Source organism: Phyllobates terribilis, unplaced genomic scaffold, assembly GCF_046119375.1.
Source record: "Phyllobates terribilis strain yellow unplaced genomic scaffold, ASM4611937v1 Scaffold_9__5_contigs__length_417890890, whole genome shotgun sequence".
NCBI classification, from domain to species: Eukaryota; Metazoa; Chordata; class Amphibia; order Anura; family Dendrobatidae; genus Phyllobates; species Phyllobates terribilis.
This window is the reverse complement of record NW_027362769.1, coordinates 91976353-91997219: the sequence shown is the minus strand read 5'-3', so window position 1 is coordinate 91997219 and position 20867 is coordinate 91976353. Positions and strand designations below refer to the sequence as shown.

General features: G+C 46.9%; 1 protein-coding gene across 1 annotated transcript in view; it reads left to right on the top strand.

Annotated features, from left to right (window-relative positions):
* Positions 1-20867, top strand: part of ZNF804A (zinc finger protein 804A) — a 230456-nt gene that overhangs the window by 187739 nt on the left and 21850 nt on the right. Inside the window, exon 3 of the mRNA XM_073646776.1 lies at positions 9890-10020. Coding sequence (XP_073502877.1) covers positions 9890-10020 — 131 coding nt within the window. The remainder of the gene's footprint in view (positions 1-9889; positions 10021-20867) is intronic.

The window sequence follows — 20867 nt, the reverse complement described above, 5'->3', positions numbered from 1 at the left end:
TGCCGGTTCCTGTACATACTAGATATCCTGACTCAGAGATAGACCTAACCACAGACTAGGAGATGGTAACTCGGACTTAAACTGCCTAAAACGCTGTCCAGTTGGTTCACATTCCTCTTACAGAACTTGGGGGCGGAGCAGAGTGTGAATTACCTATAAAAGAAGTGTGCTGAACAAAGGAAAGATCCCAGAGTGAGTAACTTAAATAACGAAATACCAAAGAAAGAATAAAGCAACTACTGTTAACAAATTTACTGCCTGCTTCCTAATGATAAACATAAGAGAGGTGTAAAGTATAGCAAAGAAACAGCAAGGCAAAAATCCTTAGCTGGAATTTCACAGACTGGCTCAAAATATCAATAGAATGTCAGAACATCCAAATTAATCTATCACCAGCAGGAAACAGCAGCAGTGGGACAGAATATAAAGCTGCACTCTAAAGGTGATAGGCAGACAAATGAAAACACCTGTGTTAGGCTAGACAAACTGCAGCCAGAATAGCAGAGTCAAAACACCCAGAGGAAAGGTGTCTCTTGTGACTTGGCAGAAAGAGAAGCTGACCACAGAACAGAAGCTTAAGGGATCAAATCCAGGAGCATGACAACTGTAGTCCATTTAGGGTAAATTAACTGTAAAAGGGTACCAGATGCCATATTATGGATTTGCATATTAGAGATCTATGATGAACCTGCTTGTAATCAGTTAGGGGTCGATACATTGCTTCCATGTGCCATTAATAATATACAGAGGCACATTGTGTTTTTTCTCTTTAATACTGTATTACAGAGGTGTTTTTCCCATGACAATCATACTTAAAAGTAAAGTAAACTAAACTTCAAAGTAAAGTAAAAGAGCATCAAACTTTATTCACCTAATATCTAATGCTCAGATATAAAATCATATGCTTGTCAGTAGTACCCCAGATCTTTCTTTTTTGCCTGCCAGCAGCATTCTGTAGCATATTAGTCTTTTGAATCTGTGACCTGTGAAAATATTCCCTCTCCACGGGGCACACAGATATGAACACTATATTAAAGGCTAATCTTGATGTTAAATCCAAAGTGCTGTCGGCAAAGACAGTGCAGAATAAGGGCTCTGTGCTGAAAGCAGTCACTTGCCACCTTCATCCTAAAGTTATAGAATTCAATTGTGACTGGTAAAAATAACTTTCCAGACTCTGGTACTTTTGGGTCTAGTGTAATGAAACTGTCAACTTAAACCGAACTCTTTGCGCTGGCCACTGGCAAGAGGTGACTCTATTTTGCAGAATCTAAGGAGATCTCTAGTTTTCAACTTTTAAAGAGAATCTGTCAGCAGGTTTTGCTATGTAATCTGAAGACAGCATGCAGTAGGGGTTAAAACACAGATTTCAGAATGCCTCTCTTATCAAGCTCTATGGTTTTGTTTGCTTGCAATGATTCTTTTAGCACCAGGAACTTATCATTGCTGGGACACAGCAGGGAGTGCCTCCTAGTTGGGCAATGCCCTCTGCTGTGATTAGCACTTCACTGGTGTGGGAGGGGTTAGCTTTCTCAGCTCTGCTGTATTGCTAAACCTAAAAGCTCTGACTGTGTCAGAACGGCTGAACCCAGTAATCTAAGTGATGCATTGTTGGATTCAGCTTCTCTTTGCCTACATCAGGCTGCTCCCAGATGAGGTACTCAAAACCGGCTGACAGATTCCCTTTAAGTTTTTACAAGAATCTGGACTTTGCTGCTGAAACTCCCAGCTCGTGTCCACAAAGAAGTTGCCAACTGGTGAAGAGACCTGAGGGAATAAATAAAAATGTGGGCATCCAGAGACATCCTGCATCAGCTTAGTCACATCATTAGACAACAGTATAGAATATTGATTGTACCAGGTAATAAAAATAGAATATGATAGCTGGCACAGAGTACAACAAACCAAAAACGAATATAGGGCATCAAGGAGGTTGTTTGGTTGCCTAACTCGTACTGTGATTGGTACACTGACCTGTTCCCATAATTGGTCAGTCCCACTAATTGGCTTGATGACTTTTTCCTGTAATCTGCCGGTCGACAGGACAACTTTAAAAGGCAGAGTCTCTCCACCTGACTTAGTGGCCAAGTGCACTGTTCACCTGCCACCCAGGATCTCTGCCAGCAGTGCCTAATAGTGACTGCCAAAGAAAAATCACACAGGAGTATCGTAAAGTAAATGTGGGTATACATGCCTGCTTTAGAGAAAAACTTCATGGAGATAAATGTGCCTTATAAAATATAACATTTTTTTTTTGCCTGCAATCACCATTCGATGGTTCTACCACATATACAATTATTATTGACTTGAATAAAAGGAGTAAACATCTGTAGGCACTATGGCCTCCTAGTGGTGGCTGCAGTTTTTTATCATATTACTTAAGTCTCCTCACCTTGGCATGTCAGGCTTTTAATGTCACTCTCCTCAAGGAGAAACGTTCCACCTACACAGGGAATTTGAAGCTGTGTAATGTATAAAATAACACTCAGGATATATTACAAATTGATTCGGCACAAAATTGTGGACCTATTAAGTGTCGCTTAAAAAGTAAAAATAATAAACTAGTAGTCATTGATGGATATCTGCTTTAAAGTCTTTTCAATACTCTGCTCACAGTGACTGGCAAGAATGAAATACAAGGAGCTAATGAGCATAAATGAATTAAATCACATAATTCAGTAGTCTCTTGGATACAGGATATGCATTTGGGAGAGTTGCTATAAAGTGGTTATTAATTAGAAAAGTGGCAGTCGTAGTGGTCACCGACCATGAAAAATGCAAAATTTTATTTTAACCAGATAGGTCAAGAGTTACATATCTCTGACAATAATTTGTAGTATTTAAACAGGGTGGCACATGTTAAGGAGATGAAACTCCTAAACCCTTCATCCAATTTTAATGTGGATACCCTCAAAGGAAAGCTGAAAGTCTGAACTTCAACTGCATCTGAATTGCTTTGTTTAAAATTCATTGTGGTAATGTCTAGAACCAAAATTAGAAAAATGTTTTCTCTGTCCAAATATATGGACCTAACTGTAAATTTGTGATTGAGGATAATGTCACATTTACATGTAGCTGAAAAGTGGGGCCCTGGAGTTGGCTACTGGTAGGCTCTTGGCATTCCAGTCTGACACTGGCCATACACATATTTTTTTCCATAAATTGTATTGTTTTAGGCAGTGTTAAGGGCTCATCTTGTGAGGTGGATTGTCTAACTTGCTGGTAAGGGTAAACAGCATGGACCAGAGGTGATGGTGCAGCAGATTAGGTCTTGACAGGTGACACGTGACATTGCAATGACCAGAAGTACAGAGTATGCAGGATGGCAGACAAACGAGTAGAGTAGGTAGTACAGTTGAAGCAGGTGTGATGAGCCAGGTGTGTTAATACACAAGGGAACTGTAGCTGCGCAGGAATGAACTCCGTTATAACCTTGTGTGCATAGTCTTAAAACCACTACCAAAACTTAATTTTTGTGATTTAAAAAAAACAAAAACTAAACAGATGACTAATTTCGATATGTATGATGCAAATTGAATTTGTGTAGTTTTATGAAAATTGAAACAATTTCCAAGCTGATTTGTGCTAATTGCCAAAAACACGCCTTTACAATGGGGGTCTGCTGCAACCTGTTAGTGCATTGGTATTGTGACCTGGTGTTGTTAAGTATGGCTGCTTTTTTGTTGTCTGCAAGAAAATTGTATCAGCCACGGAAAGCTCATTTGACACCAGCGTGACTGCCTGGGTTTCCCCATAATGCCTTGCAGTTATCATGTCACATGGTATGTTAAAGAGCTTGAAATGTGTTGGATACAGTCCTATGAGATCTTAAAATGTTATACAAGTCTTTTTAGTGCAATTGGAGGCTTTGCAGCATTGAGATTATCTACAAAACATTTGGCAGCAAATCAAACCTTTGGGAAAAATTCCTCACACTTGATGAATTAGAATTCCAAAAGATTCAATCATCTATAGTAGGATCAACAAACTGTTCACGATTGGCAGATTTTTAAGCAGATGGATATATTGCCCAACGTTGCACCTTGAAGAAAAAGTATATTGTGATGTTGTGTAATGTGAATTGTGCTATGCCTTAACAGTGTTAATGATGTGTGTTGTTTGACATTAGGGAAAGTAAGAGTTAATGGTTGGGACTAGCCCAGAGTGGGAGGGGTCAATCTGAGGTTACAAAGGTAGTTTCCTGTCAGAAGTTGAGAAAGGAAGTTCCAGAGCATCAGGGACAGAGAGGATAAATATCGGCCATACTGGCAATATACAAGTGCTTCTCAATAAATTAGAATATCATTAAAAAGTTAATTTATTTCAGTTCTTCAATACAAAAAGTGAAACTCATATATTATATAGTCATTACAAACAGTGATCTATTTCAAGTGTTTATTTCTGTTAATGTTGATGATTATGGCTTACAGCCAATGAAAACACTAAGGTCATAATCTCAGTAAATTAGAATACTTTATAACAACAACTTGAAAAATGTCTTTAAAATCTGAAATGTTGTCCTTCTGAAATGTATGTTCAGTAAATGCACTCAATACTTGGTCGGGGCTCCTTTTGCCTCAATTACTGAATCAGTGCGGCGTGGCATGGAGGCGATCTGCCTGTGGCACTGCTGAGGTGTTATGGAAGTCCAGGTTGCTTTGATAGAAGCCTTCAGCTCGTCTGCATTGTTGGGTCTGGTGTCTCATCTTCCTCTTGACAATACCCCATAGATTCTCTATGGGGTTAAGGTCAAGCGAGTTTGCTGGCCAATCAAGCACAGTGATACTGTTGTTTGAAAACCAGGGATTGGTACTTTTGGCAGTGTGGACAGGTGCCAAGTCCTGCTGGAGAATGACATTTCCATCTCCAAAAAGCTTGTTGGCAGAGGGAAGCATGAAGTGATCTAAAATTTCCCGGTAGACGGCTACACTGACTTTGGTCTTGATAAAACACAGTGGATCTACGCCAGCAGATGACATGGCTCCCCAAACCATCACTGATTGTGGAAACTTCACACTAGACCTCAAGCAGCTTGGATTGTGGCCTTTCCACTCTTCCTCCAGACTCTGGGACCTTGATTTCCAAATGAAATGCAAAATTTACTTTCATCTAAAAACAACACCATGGACCACTGAGCAACAGTCCAGGTCTTTTTCTCCTTGGCCCAGGTAAGACTTTTCTGGTGTTGTCTATTAGTCATGAGTGGCTTGACACAAGGAATGCAACACTTGTAGCCCATGTCCTGAATACATCTGTGTGTGGTGGCTCTTGAAGCAATGACTCCAGCAGCAGTCCATTCCTTGTGAACTTCCCCCAAATTTTTGAATGGCCTTTTCTTAACAATCCTTTCAAGGCTGCGGTTATCCCGGTTGCTTGTGCACCTTTTTCTACCACACTTTTTCCTTCCACTCAACTTTCCATTAATATGCTTGGATACAGCACTCTGTGAACAGACAGCGTCTTTAGCAATGACCTTTTGTGGCTTTCCTTCCTTGTGGAGTGTGTCAATGACTGCCTTCTGGACATCTGACAAGTCAGCAGTCTTCCCTATGATTGTGGAGCCTACTGAAACAGACTAAGGGACCTTTTCAATCGCTTAGGAAGCCTTTGCAGGTGTTTTTTTGTTAATTATTCTAATTTACTAAGATAATGACTTTTTTGTTTTCATTGGCTGTAAGCCATAATCATCAACATTAAGGCTGAGTTCACACAATGCGTTTTTCATGCGTTTCCGCGGCGTTTTTGCAGTTGCGGAAACGCCACGGAAACGCATGAAAAACGCATGGTAGAAGGGCAGCAATGTTCCCCAATGGAAATCCGCATGTGCTGTGCCCATGAAGCGGATTTTTCCGCAGCGTAAACGCTGCGGTCAAAAATCCGCAGCATGTCAATTAATTTTGCGGAAACGCTGCTCTTTTGCCGCCATTGACTTGCATTAGACCGCATGGAATCCGCATCACTATATATGTTGATGTGCTTTTCATGCGGTCTAATGTGCGGATGGTACCCGGGTGTGGAGGAGAGAACTCTCATCCAGACCCAGGTATCATTAAAAAAAAAAGAATAAAATAAAAAATATATATATTCTCACCTTCTGACGGCCCGCGCTGCGTCCTGCCGGCTTCCCGCGCACTTCGCGGTTGAATGAAGAAGGACCTTCGCTGACGTCAGAGTCATGTGACGGGTCACGTGACGCTGACGTCGGAAGGTCCTACAGTCTTCACTGCCGGCAGCCGGGACCGATGAAGCAGGACACCGGGGGCCATCAGAGGGTAAAGTATATATTTATTTTTTGACATCACACACTATATAAATCCATGCCGGCTGCATGGATTTATATAGTGTGAAGTTGTCAAGCACTTTCCAAGTGATGCTAAAATCGCTTGGGAAGCGCTTGTCAACCCGCATGCGGAAATGAAAGTGAAGACCGCTTCATTTCCGCATGTCCCTGGCAGGAAACCGCATGTACAATCCGCATGCGTTTTTTCCTGCCAGAGAGATGCAGAAACGCTCAGGAAAAAATCCTGAGCATTTCTGCATCGTGTGCACATACCCTAACAGAAATAAACACTTGAAATAGATCACTCTGTTTGTAATGACTCTATAAAATATATGAGTTTCACTTTTTGTATTGAAGAACTGAAATAAATAAACTTTTTGATGATATTCTAATTTAGTGAGAAGCACTTGTAGTTCCCTAGAGGGTAAGAAGATGCAGAAATGCGGGTTGAGTGAAGGACTCTTGCTAGCTGGACTAGAGCACTGAGCTGGGCTGTGGTGAAGTAGAGAAGATGTGTACCTGTGGTGCCCCTGCGGGTTCAGTTGCCACAGAGGTACTGCATCTCACCCAGAGGTGAAGTACCCCACTCTCAAGTAAGGACAGAGTACTACCCGGGACCCACAAACCCACATCCAATACTACACCACTTCAGACAAGCAGGAGGGGCAAGATGCACTTATCCACTGCTGAGCCCTGTCCCTGGTTGGAAGGGGGGGAACCAAGAGAGGGGGAACCATGTAGTGGGTGTATGTGGAGGAAGTAGATCAGGGGAGCACCATTAGTAGGAGTATAATAAGAAGGGGAACCATCTACAACCATTGAGTTGAAGGACAGTTTAGAGGAGAGACAGTTGGGAGTGGGAGCTCAGGAGGAGGTCCGCTCAGGAGAGGAGGAGAGCCGGGCCTAGTGCGAGAGGCCCAGGAGGAGAGACTGAGAGAGGACGGGAGCAGCGAGGATGGCTCCAGAGGAAGACAGAGGGGACCCCAGGGGCACGGTGAGTGCAGGAAGCCACCAGTGCGCCCGAATCCACACGGACGTGGAGGGATCAGGCTGCAGAAGGGGACCTGCTTCTAACTAGTGGAGAACAACCAGGCTCAGCTAGATAACCGGAGGCTGCTGCATTTTCAAGGTGCTGCAGCTAAAATCCACAATTACATCGCCGAAAAGGTGGCCGCATAGGGTCCAGGGGACTGCACATCGCCCGACAAGGCCCGAGGCCACTGGCTTGGAACACTGATTGTGAGGCGCAGGGCAGGAGGGCGAGAGCCAGTGCAGGGAAGACGACCAGGAAAGGTACATAGAACGGGGTCCCGTTTAAGTGCTCCTGAGGTACCTGAGAGATTGTTGGATCCCTACCCCGGAGGACACAGGATGACGTGGGAAGTTACACACTGGCCCTTGTAACCTGGAGAAATGAACAACTGTGAGTAAAACATGAAGACTTCACCCCACTGTGTCCTTGAATTATTGCTGCGCCATCACCAGCCCTGCATTACACAGCACCAATAACATCTGCCTCATGAAACTCCGATATACTGCCCTGGGGCTTAGCTCTGCCTGTGGAGAGCTGAAGCAACTCTGCTGCATCACCATCAGCTCCAGAGGATCTGCACCGCAGCGGCGGCTCCATATAGCCACATACCACAGGTGGCGTCACAAACATTATCTCTAAAAACTTTATTCCCCTTTTACATTCCCTTTAATTGCCTGTCCTGGGTCACGGACCGGGTCACTGCCACCGTTACATCCCCCAGCATCGACAGGCCCGGCTACCGAGTACCCCACGGCCCAGGGGGCGCGTCATACTCACTATCTGCTGTATATTATCCCTTCCAAGTTATAGTTGAGTAAAAAGTTTATTTTTGACTGGTGGTCTCCCTCTTTGAACTGTCAAACATCTGGTCCTGCCCAACCAAAGTCATCAGTTACATGTGGCCTGCAAGAGCGTAGCGTCCCCACACCACAAGTCCACACTCCCAGCCAGGACCCCTACTTTCATGTAACGTGCTAGAGCGTAAGAGACAAATACTTCGCCCACTGCTACCGCCCCACGCCAAATTACACTTTCACAGAAACAAACTACTAAAAAGAAAAAAAAACACCTTAAATTCACAGATAATGCTAGTGTTAGTGAGAGTATGCTGCAAAAGCCCACATGTTATTGAAAATAGATGTATCGTTTTCTGATGGTATTGGGAACGTGGTTTTAATATGTAAAAAATGCTAAGTAACCTTGATTTGATCGTGGTGATCTATTACTAGGAGACATGTTGCATAAAATTCTGGCTGTTCAAATGAATGGCTGACCACGAGTTATTCTTAAGCCTCATTCAGGCATCCATTTTTTCCAAGTATGAGAAAAATAGACCTAGTTTCATTTGATCCAAGTTCCAGCAAAGTGTAATGACAGTTTGCGCCAAGTTTCATCAGTTTTCCTCAGATTAAAAACAAAAAAAAGTTTCTCCTATCTATCAGTCTGGGGAAAAAAGACAATACTTGGATGGCATTTGAGAGCTGTCCAATTTTTTTCACAGACCCATAGACTTGCATTGCCGATTTTGATCCAACACTCAGGTCAATTTGGACATATCTCTTCAATTTTGCGCTGACCACTCAGTTTGACAATAAAAATCAGACATGTGAGCAGTCTCATAGTCTGTATTAGGTCCAAATTCTATTCACGAAAAAAAGAATTAATAATGAGCCCTTATTTAGTTGCTCTCCACTCTGGCCCCTAGAAGATCAATAATTAGTATTCCATTGGTATAGCCAGTGTGAAACTTTACAAAAAAACTACTTCTAATGTCAATCATTTTTGTAAACATAATATCATCAAATTGTTCAGAAATGTATTGGTCTAGCATGAGTTTTATAATTCACCACTAGGGCGCAGTTAGGCAGTCAGATGGCCATATAAATCGTACCGAGATTGGAACACAGTGCTCGTTTCGCCCAAGCTTCGTCAGGGGGGCGTTCCACACGCACGCCCCCTGACGAAGCTTGGGCGAAACATGTGTTGGGGCACGCAGGACCACAGGTTACACTAGCTCTTCGTAATGTAAGTACTTTCTTGAATTAATTTTTTTGATCTGCTATTATGGTTAAACAGTCTGATATTGAAGTGCATTTATTATTTTGAGTCTAGAACTTCGTAGTAATAACAAAAGATTTTTAGCATATGCAACAATCAACAGCAACATCAAATTTAAATGGTCCCCCATAGGATTACTCTGTTTTTGTATTCATGCTAATATTTTTTATTTGAATCAATAAAAGTTATATTTTATGAGACGCCATGCACCTTTTGGTCTTTCTTGCAGACATCAAGCAATGTCTAGGGCACACATCCAAATTTATTAAGAAAGAGAGAATTACAGGAACTTTACATTTCTGGAATCTCTAGGTAAAAAAAAATATTCACCCCTTTGGCTCTCCCATTAATAAACCCAAAATAAACACAGACAGTTAGCGCTATATCACATACATATAAGTATTTATGCTACTGCACCAACACTTGATTTAGCATCAATATACAGTAAATATTACTGCACATATCAACTATGTATGCTGCAACTTATATATTGTCATGGCTTGTTACTTTCTCAACAGAGACTTAAAGAACTGAAACAGAGGGAATTCTCTCGAAATGTGGCATCAAAATTAAGAAGAAATGAAAGAAAACAAAAAAAGTATCTTCAAAGGCTCCACAAGCTGGCTGAACATAAGAGGGAATCAAGTTGGTGAGTAACCAAGGATGAAAGGATGAGCTATAAAATGATAGATAAACCCCAGAATTGGAAGATCCTTTTGCTACTATTAAACATATGTGACTGAGCCAATACATGAAAAAGGATAATGGTTGTTTATTATTAAGCAGGTGTGCCAACAATGTAACTTTTGGTTATAACAGAAAAATTAGGTTATACGCAAAATCATGCAGCAATTCAATGTGAATCCCTTGTGTATGCCATTTTTAGGCTGAAGTCACACGTTCCATATTGGGTGCGATTGTTTCTCTAGCTGCTCCAGCTCTTATATGCAGCAAAATCTGCAGCAAAATCTGCAGCAAAATCAGCGCACTACTTGCATATTTTGCTGCGGATTTCGTGCACATTTCCTTGCAAGGAGTGAAATCAACGCTGAATACACACAAAGAACTGATAATGCTGTTGATTTAAAAATTCGCACAGCAGGGCAAATAATATGCCTAAAATCTCCCCAACATGAAGATGAGATTTGTTGAAATTTCATCTACTTAGCTGGCACTGTATCACATGGCAGATTTTCTGCACATATATTGCAGGTGAAAATCTGCACAAAATACACATGTAGAATTAGAAAGTTGTTCTCAGAATTGTAGGCCTTTGTAGTGCTATACAATTACTGCCATGCAGTGCTAAGTTGCAATAATACTGGCATAATATAATACCACCTTAGGATGTGTTCACACGTTGCAATTTTGTCATGTTTTTCCGTACATTTTTATGTCAGGAATAAAAAAAGCAGCAAAATTTTATGCACATGCTGCTTATTTTTACCTCGCAGATTTCAACCATCAATGCATTTTGCTCTAAACTGTAGCACGTCAATTCTTTCAGCATTTTTGCAGTGTTTTTCACCCATTCAAATGAGTGGAAAAAAAACGCATGCAAAAACGCATTAAAACGCATGTATTTTATGCAGCGTTTTTCCTGCCAATACTCTGGATATTGCTATTTAACAATCTGCTGCAAATACTCAACATGTGGACATAGCCTTATAGTGCCTCCATATTTTGCAGGATCCAAATACTACAGCTCACATTAAACTGCCATGTATTTGCTACGTAACACTGCAATCCAGTGCTTTAAAGAACCTTGATATTGAAGTTAAAGGGGTTGTCCACTAAGTGGACAACCCCTTCTCATTCCTCATGTTTGGCCCTGTTAAAATAATAATACCTATATTCACCTCCAGTGTCGGCGCCGTTCCAGCAGTAACGGCATTCGCATTCCCGGGGCTCACATGAGGTTGTTACGTCATATGAGTCCAGCGCTCAATCAGCACTGGCATCACTGTCCCCGCCTTTGGACGTATTGAACATCAACAGGAAGCCAGGGCCACAGCTGATCTCTGACTTCCTCTTTATGTTCGATTTGTCCGAAGGCGGAGACAGTGACCAGGGGACCAGCGCTGATTGGGTACAGTGCTCATGTGACATAACAGCCTCACGTGAGCCCTGGAAACGTGAGTGCCGGTGTAAGAGGGAAGACCGGGGTGTAAGTACTTTCAGAACAAGGGATCCGGAACTGCCGGGGCCGAACCTCTGGTTGCAGGGGGAAGACAGACTTCCAGCACAGGAGTCAGGTGACTGGGAAGCTGGGGGCAGGTCCAGAGTGAGATCTGGGAGGTCAGGTGACCGGAAAACTGGTGGTGTGGCTAGAAAGAGGGAGAGACGAGGACCTTTGCGCGGAAAAGTGAGAGCAGGGTCCCGCTCAGGAGAGCAGTGTGAGAGGGTCCAGGCTCCTGGCTCCAGTACTGGGAGCAAGAGCCGAGTGCAGTGGACTGGAGCAGTCAAGCTGACTAGAGGGAGAAGAGACGCGGGGTCTGTGGAGCCGAGCACGTGACGCGCCGTGTTATGGACTAGGGGCTCAGCGGGCAAAACCGGAGACTGCCCGCTGCCGCCAGAAGACGGAGCATTGTTTGGGCGGGGAAGCCCGAAGAAATCAACTCCTTCATCAGCTGGCAACTGCCTTGTGGTGGAAAAGAGTCAGCTAAGTGTAAAAACTGTCGATTACAACTGGTTTGACTCTGCTATACCTAGTTAAACTGTGAAATGTCAGTTAAAGACTTTTACCTGCTACTTCCCTTGTTTTCCCCCATATTTTCCCCTGTTACTCCCTGCGTGGAGATTGACCTGTTATTATAAACTTCCCCTGTTTATTAACCCTGTATTGGCTGCTCTGTGTTTCTGTGTCGCTGCATCTAAAGTACCCGTGTTACACCGACACTGCTGGAACGGCGCCGGTATGGGATGTGGGTGTAGGTGCAGGGCCGGCTCCAGATTTTCATGGGCCTGTGCAAAAGAGTTTCAGTGGGCCCCTTTAACATATACAATGATTCATGATGCAAAGGCAAGGTAGAGGAATATAGTTATAGTACACTGCCAAAGATTTCACTTACTTCTTACATTACATGAGGGATCTTTATTGTAAATTCTACAATAGCTCAGAAACCGGAGAATCCTCACAGCGCACAGTGCAGACCGGACAGTATAGTCCTTCATACAGTATTATGGGCCCCATATAATGCTCCATACAGAATAATGGACCCCATATAATGCTCCATACAGAATAATGGACCCCATAAAATGTTCCATACAGAATAATGGATCTCATATAATGCTCCATACAGAATAATGGACCCCATATAATGCTCCATACAGAATAATGGACCCCATATATTGCTCCATACAGAATAATGGACCCCATACATTGCTCCATACAGGATACTGGCCCCCATATAATGCTCCATTCTGTATGGGCCCCATATAATGCTCCATGCAGGCTGGGCCCCATATAATGCTCCATGCTGTATGGGCCCCATATAATGCCCCATGTAGGCTGGGCCCCATTTAATTCCCCATGCAGGCTGGGCCCCAAATAATTCACCATGCAAGCTGGGTCCCATATATTGCCCCATGCAGGCTGTGCCCCATATAATGCCTCACGCCTCCATGCATAAAAAAAAAAAAAAAAAAAAAATACTCACCTCACCTCCGGACTCCTCAGCGTCACCATCTTCCCGCTCTCTGCTATGTGACTGCTCAGCAGAGGGCACGCTGTAAAGACGTCATCGCGCCCACTGACCAGAGATGTCACAAGTCAGGACGCGGAAGAGACAGGACCTGTGGAGGAACAGGAAAAGGTAAGTATTGTGCCGGGGCCCTGAGCAAGCGGGGGGACCCAGTCGCGGGCTCTGGTATTGTACTCCTCCACTCACGGGCCCCATAGAGCCATAGACGGATTATAATGAGGGCAATCTAGGCTACCACCTGGAGCCCGAGGCTGCAGGTGGCCCCATGATCCAAAAAGTAATTGCCCTCATTATAATCTGTACGGGGGCCACTGCGGCTACAGTTCCTTTAAACGATGTTGGTCCCGCCCTGCTGTATTACCTCTGGCAGAACGTAGCCAGCATACAGAGAGCGGGCGTGTCTACCTAACAGTGGGCCTGTCTACCTAAGCCATGCCCACCATCTCTCTGCCTGAGGAGAGGAGCTTCTAATGGTGCTGCAGCCAGTCCGCGCGCCATAACTGTCTGTGGGAGAAGCTGCTCCTGCCTGCCTGCCTCGGGAACATCACCAGCTGCTGCCGGGGTCATTAGGTGGGTACTAGATCTGCTACTACTTGCTTAAATTTACTTTTATGGCAGACTAGCAGCACTCTGTATGTAAAGGCAAGGGGGCATATTAATTATTAAAACTTGTGGAAAAAATGTGGGGGATGGGAGTGTATTGAAACTACATGGGGCAATTGACCCTGCATGCTGTGCTGTCCACCCTGGAAATGTAGCTTTGTGTATGTGACGCGCCCCCTGGGCCGTGTGTGTGTGGTGATACCCGGAACCGGACCCGTTGTGGATGCTGGGGGTAGTAGTTCTTGCGTGGCGGGGACCCGGTCCCGTGGCTCAGGGCGGTCAACCCCAAATGGCAGTCTACTTCTAGGGTTTTGTGATTAAATGTCCGACTACGCCACCCGTGGATTGCGGTCAGAGTGAACCGCCGCTGCAAGGCAGACCGCTGAGGCTGGTGTTGTGGGTGCAGCAGAGGATAGTATAACTCCCCACGGAGGAGTATAGCCTCAGGGCAGTGAGCGCAGATGTTGGGAGTGATGGTGCGCGGGAGCAGCAGTAACGACACAGAGTCCTGTAATGCAGTCCAGAGTATTTACTCACAGTTCTTTATCCACGTTACTCCAGCTGGCCATAATGTTCCATGTCGCACTGTGCTCACTAGGTGAGGGGCTCGGCCTACTCCCAGATAACTTTGGAGCGTTTCACAGGACCCCCTTTATGTGTCCTTTCTCTGGCCTGTCATACCTCACCAGTGACCTCGCTTCTGTCCAGCTGCCTCGGGCCTTCTCAGGTAAACGTTGGTGCCGCTTCCTTGACCCTATGTGGTGCCTTCCTAGCAGGTGTAGCGAGGGGCTGCGCCACATAAAATGTCACAACCTCCGGTTTCTAGCTGAGGGTAGTTCCCCGCCTCCACTAGTTTCGGGGACCTTTGGCCTGACCCCCCTACGCAGGTAGATTCGGGCGTGCGGTGGCGAATCGCCGGTCTGCACCCCTGGGGTCCCTTCGTTCCTCGTTCCTGGAGCCTCCTCCGCTCCTCTTCCTTCCTTCTCCTTTCTCCAGGCTCCGGCCTCTCCCTCAGGCCTGCCTGCGGAGCAGAGCTCAGCCTGAGCCTCTGCTCCCCATCTTCTCCTCCGACTGAACTCCCTCTCCTTGCTCTTTCAGTCCTGGCTGGGCCTCACAGGCTAGGCCCGCCTCCGGAGCAGAGCTCCACAGAGGCCCTGCTCTGTCACTTCTTCCCTCTGACTGAACCCTGTCTTTAAGATGACTCCCACCTTTTATACCTCCTTCTCAATGCACCCAGGAACCGCCCTCTCCCTCCTATGCACTACAGGGTCCCCCCTTCCTCAGTGTTCCCTCCCCCCACTCCAGCCAGGGACAGGGACTGTCGTGCTCTACTTGGAGCATATCGGTCGCCCTGCCCCCCGAAAATGTGGTGTAATGCATGCAGGTGTCAGGGTCCTGATCCACACTCCATCCTTACCTGGAAGTGAGATATCGCATATCTGGCTGAGATGCAATACCTCTGTAGCGACCAAACCCTCAGGGCGCTACATTCCCCCCTGGTAAATCACAGCACGTCCGCGGGCTGGAACAGAGCAAATGACACTGCACATTAGGACATGCAAAAATATATATAATTTTTTTTTTTTTAAAACTGGCAACTGCATATCACTTCCCTTTTTTGGGAAACATTTTCTCTTTTTACCAATATATAAAACATTCTTTTCTAGTAGAAAACATATAAAACATCATCAGCAGCATATCAACGGAGAAGTCTCTTTTCAACAGGTCACTGTTCTTTCTGAGACCATGTGTCCATTCTTCTTAACGTGCAAACTTGGCAAAACTTTTGAACATGAGGGACCCGTTCGCAAACCCTCAACGTAGGCCCTGGGCGTGGCTGCAGGGCATTGATGGGTCGTTGGACCACGTCTTCTGCCACGCCAAACGGGTTTTTGTTCTGAGGTCTGTTGTTGCAACATTTATAAAACCAATAGAGGGCACTTTAGGAAGTGCAACTATTTACATGGATTGGCTGCTCCCAGTCCTCAGCCGGATAGTTCAAAGGGGGGTTGGCTGCTCCCAGTCCTCAGCCGGATAATTCACAGACCCTTTTCGGGTAACTTTAATCAAACTAATGAACAACAACCCCTTACCGGGCAAACTTCTTATAATCCGTAAAACGGCGTGTCCTGCAACTTTTTCTACCCAGGCGGGTAACTATATACAGTTAGACTGTCGCTCATCAATAGCGATGTCTTCCTTGTGGACGCTCCTCCTCCTCGCCGTACTCCTCAGACCCGTCCAGGTCCTCTGGGTAGTAAGGTTCAGGGTAATGTTCCTCCTCTACCCGCTGGACATTGAGGGCGTACCACCCTCGCAGGCCTCGATGTCGGGTGTAGGACACCAAGTCCCCCGGATACAGATCTCATTCCCGGTGACCCTTGGGCAGGTGACTCTCCACGTCCCTCCTATTGACAAAGAGGTCCGTGTCTGTGGTGGGGTCCCGGATGAACCCCCACCCCTTCTCTTGATGGAACTTCACCACGGTCCCGGTAATTTTGGGACCGCGTGCAGCTTGGGGGTTTCGGCGGGTCCGCATCTTCTCCTCCGCGCTCCGGGCCTGCAGCTGCTCCCTCCTCTGGTGCCGTCTGCTCCTCCTTTTCCAGCTGCCTGATTTCCCGCTGGCAGAACTCCCGCCTGCAAGCTGCGGCCGCCCGCGTCTCCTGTGAAAACCCCATTAGGTCCTCCCCGGTCTGGTCCCACTCTATCTGGACCTCTTCCTCCGGGAGCTGGGGGATGGTGACTGGCTGTGGAGCGGGCAGGAGTGGAGCAAGCGGGGCCTCGGCCCCTGTGGACAGGTCCCTCCGGAGACAAGGGTGAACCCATCCGCTTGGGAGGGGGAACGGCTCTCCATCGGGTCCGGCGAGCTGTCTATATAAGTCGGTCCCTAGGGGTGGCAGTGTCTGGACCGGGGGCGCACGCTGCTGGAAGGCACCTGGGGAGATCAGGCCTTGCGACCAGGCCTGGAGCGGGCCGCTTCCGACCGCACTCGGGGTCAGGGGGCACGGCCTGGGGCGTGGTCCGGCAACCATGTTCGCAGCTTGGGGCCTAGGTGCCGGCAGCGGGAGCGAGGGAGGTGCAGCGACTCCCGGGACGTCTGGCTCCGCGACGGGGTCCAGATGCAGGTCGGTAGCTTCAGGGCTGGTGGCAGGGGTGTCCCGCTTACGTGCTTCCAGGGCTGCGCTGCTCTCGGCTTCCGACCTCCGCTTCTCATCCTCAGGGGCTGGCTCACTGTCCGGTGCTGGCGGCGTCACTTGCTGCCGGGTCACGACCCGCCGGGCCGTCTCCTCTCTCCATCCCGCTATGGCCTCCCGCTGCGCCTGGACCATCCTCCGGTCCAGATCCTCCAGCGCAGTCCGAAGGAACTCCGGGTCTTCTCCAGAGAGCTGAGCAATCAGCTCCGTGAGGCTGCACGGGATCGCTCTCAGGGGCACCCCCCCCACGTTGATGGACATCTCTACAGCCGCACTCAAGGCTGTTGGGGGTGGGCTCCTTCTTTGGCGCCATTCTGGGACTTGGCCCACGATGGGAGGTAGCTTCTTGTTGGCTTTCGGCGCGCACATAATGGCGTCCGTTCTGCTGGGGCGGGCGCCACATTCAATACAGTAAAACAGTCTCTAGGCACACAATACCCGATGATAACGGGTTGGTTTCGATCCTGCCGACTACACCAAAAAGTTGACGCGCCCCCTGGCCCGTGTGTGTGTGGGGATACCCGGAACTGGACCCGTTGTGGATGCTGGGGGTAGTAGTCTTTGCGTGGCGGGGACCCGGTCCCGTGGCTCAGGGTGGTCAACCCCAAATGGCAGTCTATTTATAGAGTTTTGTGATTAAATGTCTGACTACGCCACCCGTGGATTGCGGTCAGAGTGAACCGCCGCTGCAAGGCAAACCGCTGAGGCTGGTGTTGTGGGTGCAGCAGAGGATAGTATAACTCCCCACGGGAGGAGTATAGCCTCAGAGCAGCGAGCGCGGATGTTGGGGGTGATGGTGCACGGGAGCAGCAGTAACGACACAGAGTCCTGTAATGCAGTCCAGAGTATTTACTCACAGTTCTTTATCCACGTTACTCCAGCTGGCCATAACGTCCCACGTCGCACTGTGCTCACCAGGTGAGAGGCTCGGCCTACTCCCAGATAACTTTGGAGCGTTTCACAGGACCCCCTTTATGTGTCCTTTCTCTGGCCTGTCATACCTCACCAGTGACCTCGCTTCTGTCCAGCTGCCTCGGCCTTCTTAGGTAAACGTCGGTGCCTATGTGGTGCCTTCCTAGCAGGTGTAGCGAGGGGCTGCGGCACATAAAATGTCACAACCTCCGGTTTCTAGCTGAGGATAGTTCCCCGCCTCCACTAGTTTCGGGGACCGGTCTCCCCCTTTGGCCTGACCCCCCTACGCAGGTAGATTCGGGCGTGCGGTGGCGACTCGCCGGTCTGCACCCCTGGAGTCCCTTCGTTCCTCGTTCCTGGAGCCTCCTCCGCTCCTCTTCCTTCCTTCTCCTTTCTCCAGGCTCCGGCCTCTCCCTCAGGCCTGCCTGCGGAGCAGAGCTCGGCCTGAGCCTCTGCTCCCCGTCTTCTCCTCCGACTGAACTCCCTCTCCATGCTGTTTCAGTCCTGGCTGGGCCACACAGGCTAGGCCCACCTTCGGAGCAGAGCTCCACAGAGGCCCTGCTCTGTCACTTCTTCCCTCTGACTGAACCCTGTCTCTAAGATGGCTCCCACCTTTTATACCTCCTTCTCAATGCACCCAGGAACCGCCCTCTCCCTCCTATGCACTACAGGGTCCCCCCTTCCTCGGTGTTACCTCCCCCCACTCCAGCCAGGGACAGGGACTGTCGTGCTCTACTTGGAGCATATCGGTCGCCCTGCCCCCCCGGAAATGTGGTGTAATGCATGCAGGTGTCAGGGTCCTGATCCACACTCCATCCTTACCTGGAAGTGAGATATCCCACATCTGGCTGAGATGCAATACCTCTGTAGCGACCGAACACTCAGGGCGCTACATGTGTACATACATACATCTTTTCTGCAGTCTCAGAGTGACTGCAGGCTTCTCTACTTTGCCTGAAGCACCTGTTTAATTTGATATGGGGACTAGAGGAATTTCTGCAGGCAGCCCAGTATAGATTAGATGTATTTCACTGTGATCTTTTCATGTGCCATATAAATACATTATGCAAGTAACATTTCCAAGGTGGAAGGTGGACAGCACAGTGTGCAGGAGCATTTGCCCCATGTAGTTTTAATCACACTTCCCTCCCCCACATTTTATCCACAACAATAATGGCCTTTTACCTTTAGGGTATGTGCACACAATCCTTTTTTGACAGCGCTTTGAATGCAGCATACTTGATGCTGCGTCCAAAGCGCTTCATGCAGGTGAATCCGCATGTGTTCATTGAACCATGTGGATTCACCACATCCTATACATTACACTGGTAGAATTTCTCTGGCGGAGCTAGCGTCTCCACAAGAGAAATAGATATGCTGCGGTCTGCGAAAACGCGCCACATATCCGTCTCCACAGGTGATCCACAGGAGCACGGGAATGCATAGTGGGCATGGGATTTATAGAAATCCCATCTACTATGCTGCAACATCTTGCCGCTGCAGATTGCACGCAGCACAAGTCCGCTGCGTCCAATCCGCAGTGTTTATTTACCGTGTGCATGCACCCTTATACACAGAGCATTACTATTTCATGCTCTGCAGTCTCACATAGTGAATGCTAACTTATCTTAGGAAATAAGGCAAACTCTTTAGCGTGCCCATGATCAGGAAATGCTGCGGGTTTGACGCTGCGTGTTTATACAGCGTCAAACCCGCAGCGTCCAGATGTTACAGCATAGTGGATGGCATCTCTAGAAATCCCATGTCCACTATGCATGCACCTGAGGCTGCGGATCACTCATGGACACGGACACGCGGCGCGTCTTTCTGAACCGCAGCCTGTCAAATTCTCTTGCGGAGTCGCTAGTCTCCACAACAGAAATTTGACCACTAGAATATATTGAATTCGGTAAATCCCCATGGTTCAGTGAACACATGCGGATTTACCTGCGTTCAATAGAACGTCGCCTTCCGGACGCAGCAAAAATATGCTGCATCCAAAGCGCTGCTACGTCCGGATCATGGGCACAGAGCCTTAAAAGGGAACCTGACAAGTTAAAAAACCAAAAATTCTATTAACATGCAGATATAAGGTTAATCTGCAGGTTAATAATGTTCTGAAGCCGTGTGGCCACTGCACTGAAGCCCTGCTAAACGTTATTCCTCTTTACAGCTTTCAGTCATGGAGGTGTGGACGGCGTGACTTCAGTGTTCCCTGAATGTATAATGAGCAGCGGCTGCAGCCTCATCCCTGGCACTGAGTGACAGCCGACTCATTGTTAGAGTCGGCGTTAAGTCAGCGCAGGTAACAGTCACTGATCACTATGCATTCAGGGGATACTGAAGTCACGCCGGCCGCACCTCTATGACTAAAAGGCTAGGGTCACACGAGCGTATTTAACTTGTAATGACCTGGAGAATCATAGTGGCAGGTCAGTTTTACTATATAGTGAACATGGTTAAAAAATAAAAAATTCAGTAATTGTACTTTTTTTGCAATTTCATCGCACTTTGAATTTTTTCCCTGTTTTCCAGTACACAATATGGTAAAACTAATGGTGTTATTCAAAAGTACAATTTGTCCCTCAAAAAACATGCCCTCACATGGCCATATTGACAGAAAAATAAAAATGTTTTGGCTCTGGGAAGAAGAGGAGGAAAAAATGGAAAATGGCCGCAGCGTGAAAAAAATCGGTCCCATTCTCATCCAGAAAAGTGGGACAATTTTTTTCTCACTTGTCATCTGTGTACAATTTTTTTTTTTTTACTCAGCAGCTATTAATCATTTACAGGACCATTAACAGTTGTCCATGTTACAGAATTGCAGTTCATCAGTAAAAATTAGATGACATTCTATATTTTTTTTTCCTTGCACCCATCCAATTTATGAGTGAAACCACAGCAGGCTGCGATTTATTTCTCACACCACACACAGCTGAGAAAAAAAACTCAGATCTGCACGCCCTCATTGAATAACATTGGTCCAACTGCAATACCTTTTCTATCGAATTGCACTTGTCCAAGTTATATACTTGTGTCAGTGAGTGGCGCATTATTGTACTTGACCTGTCACATGGGGGGGC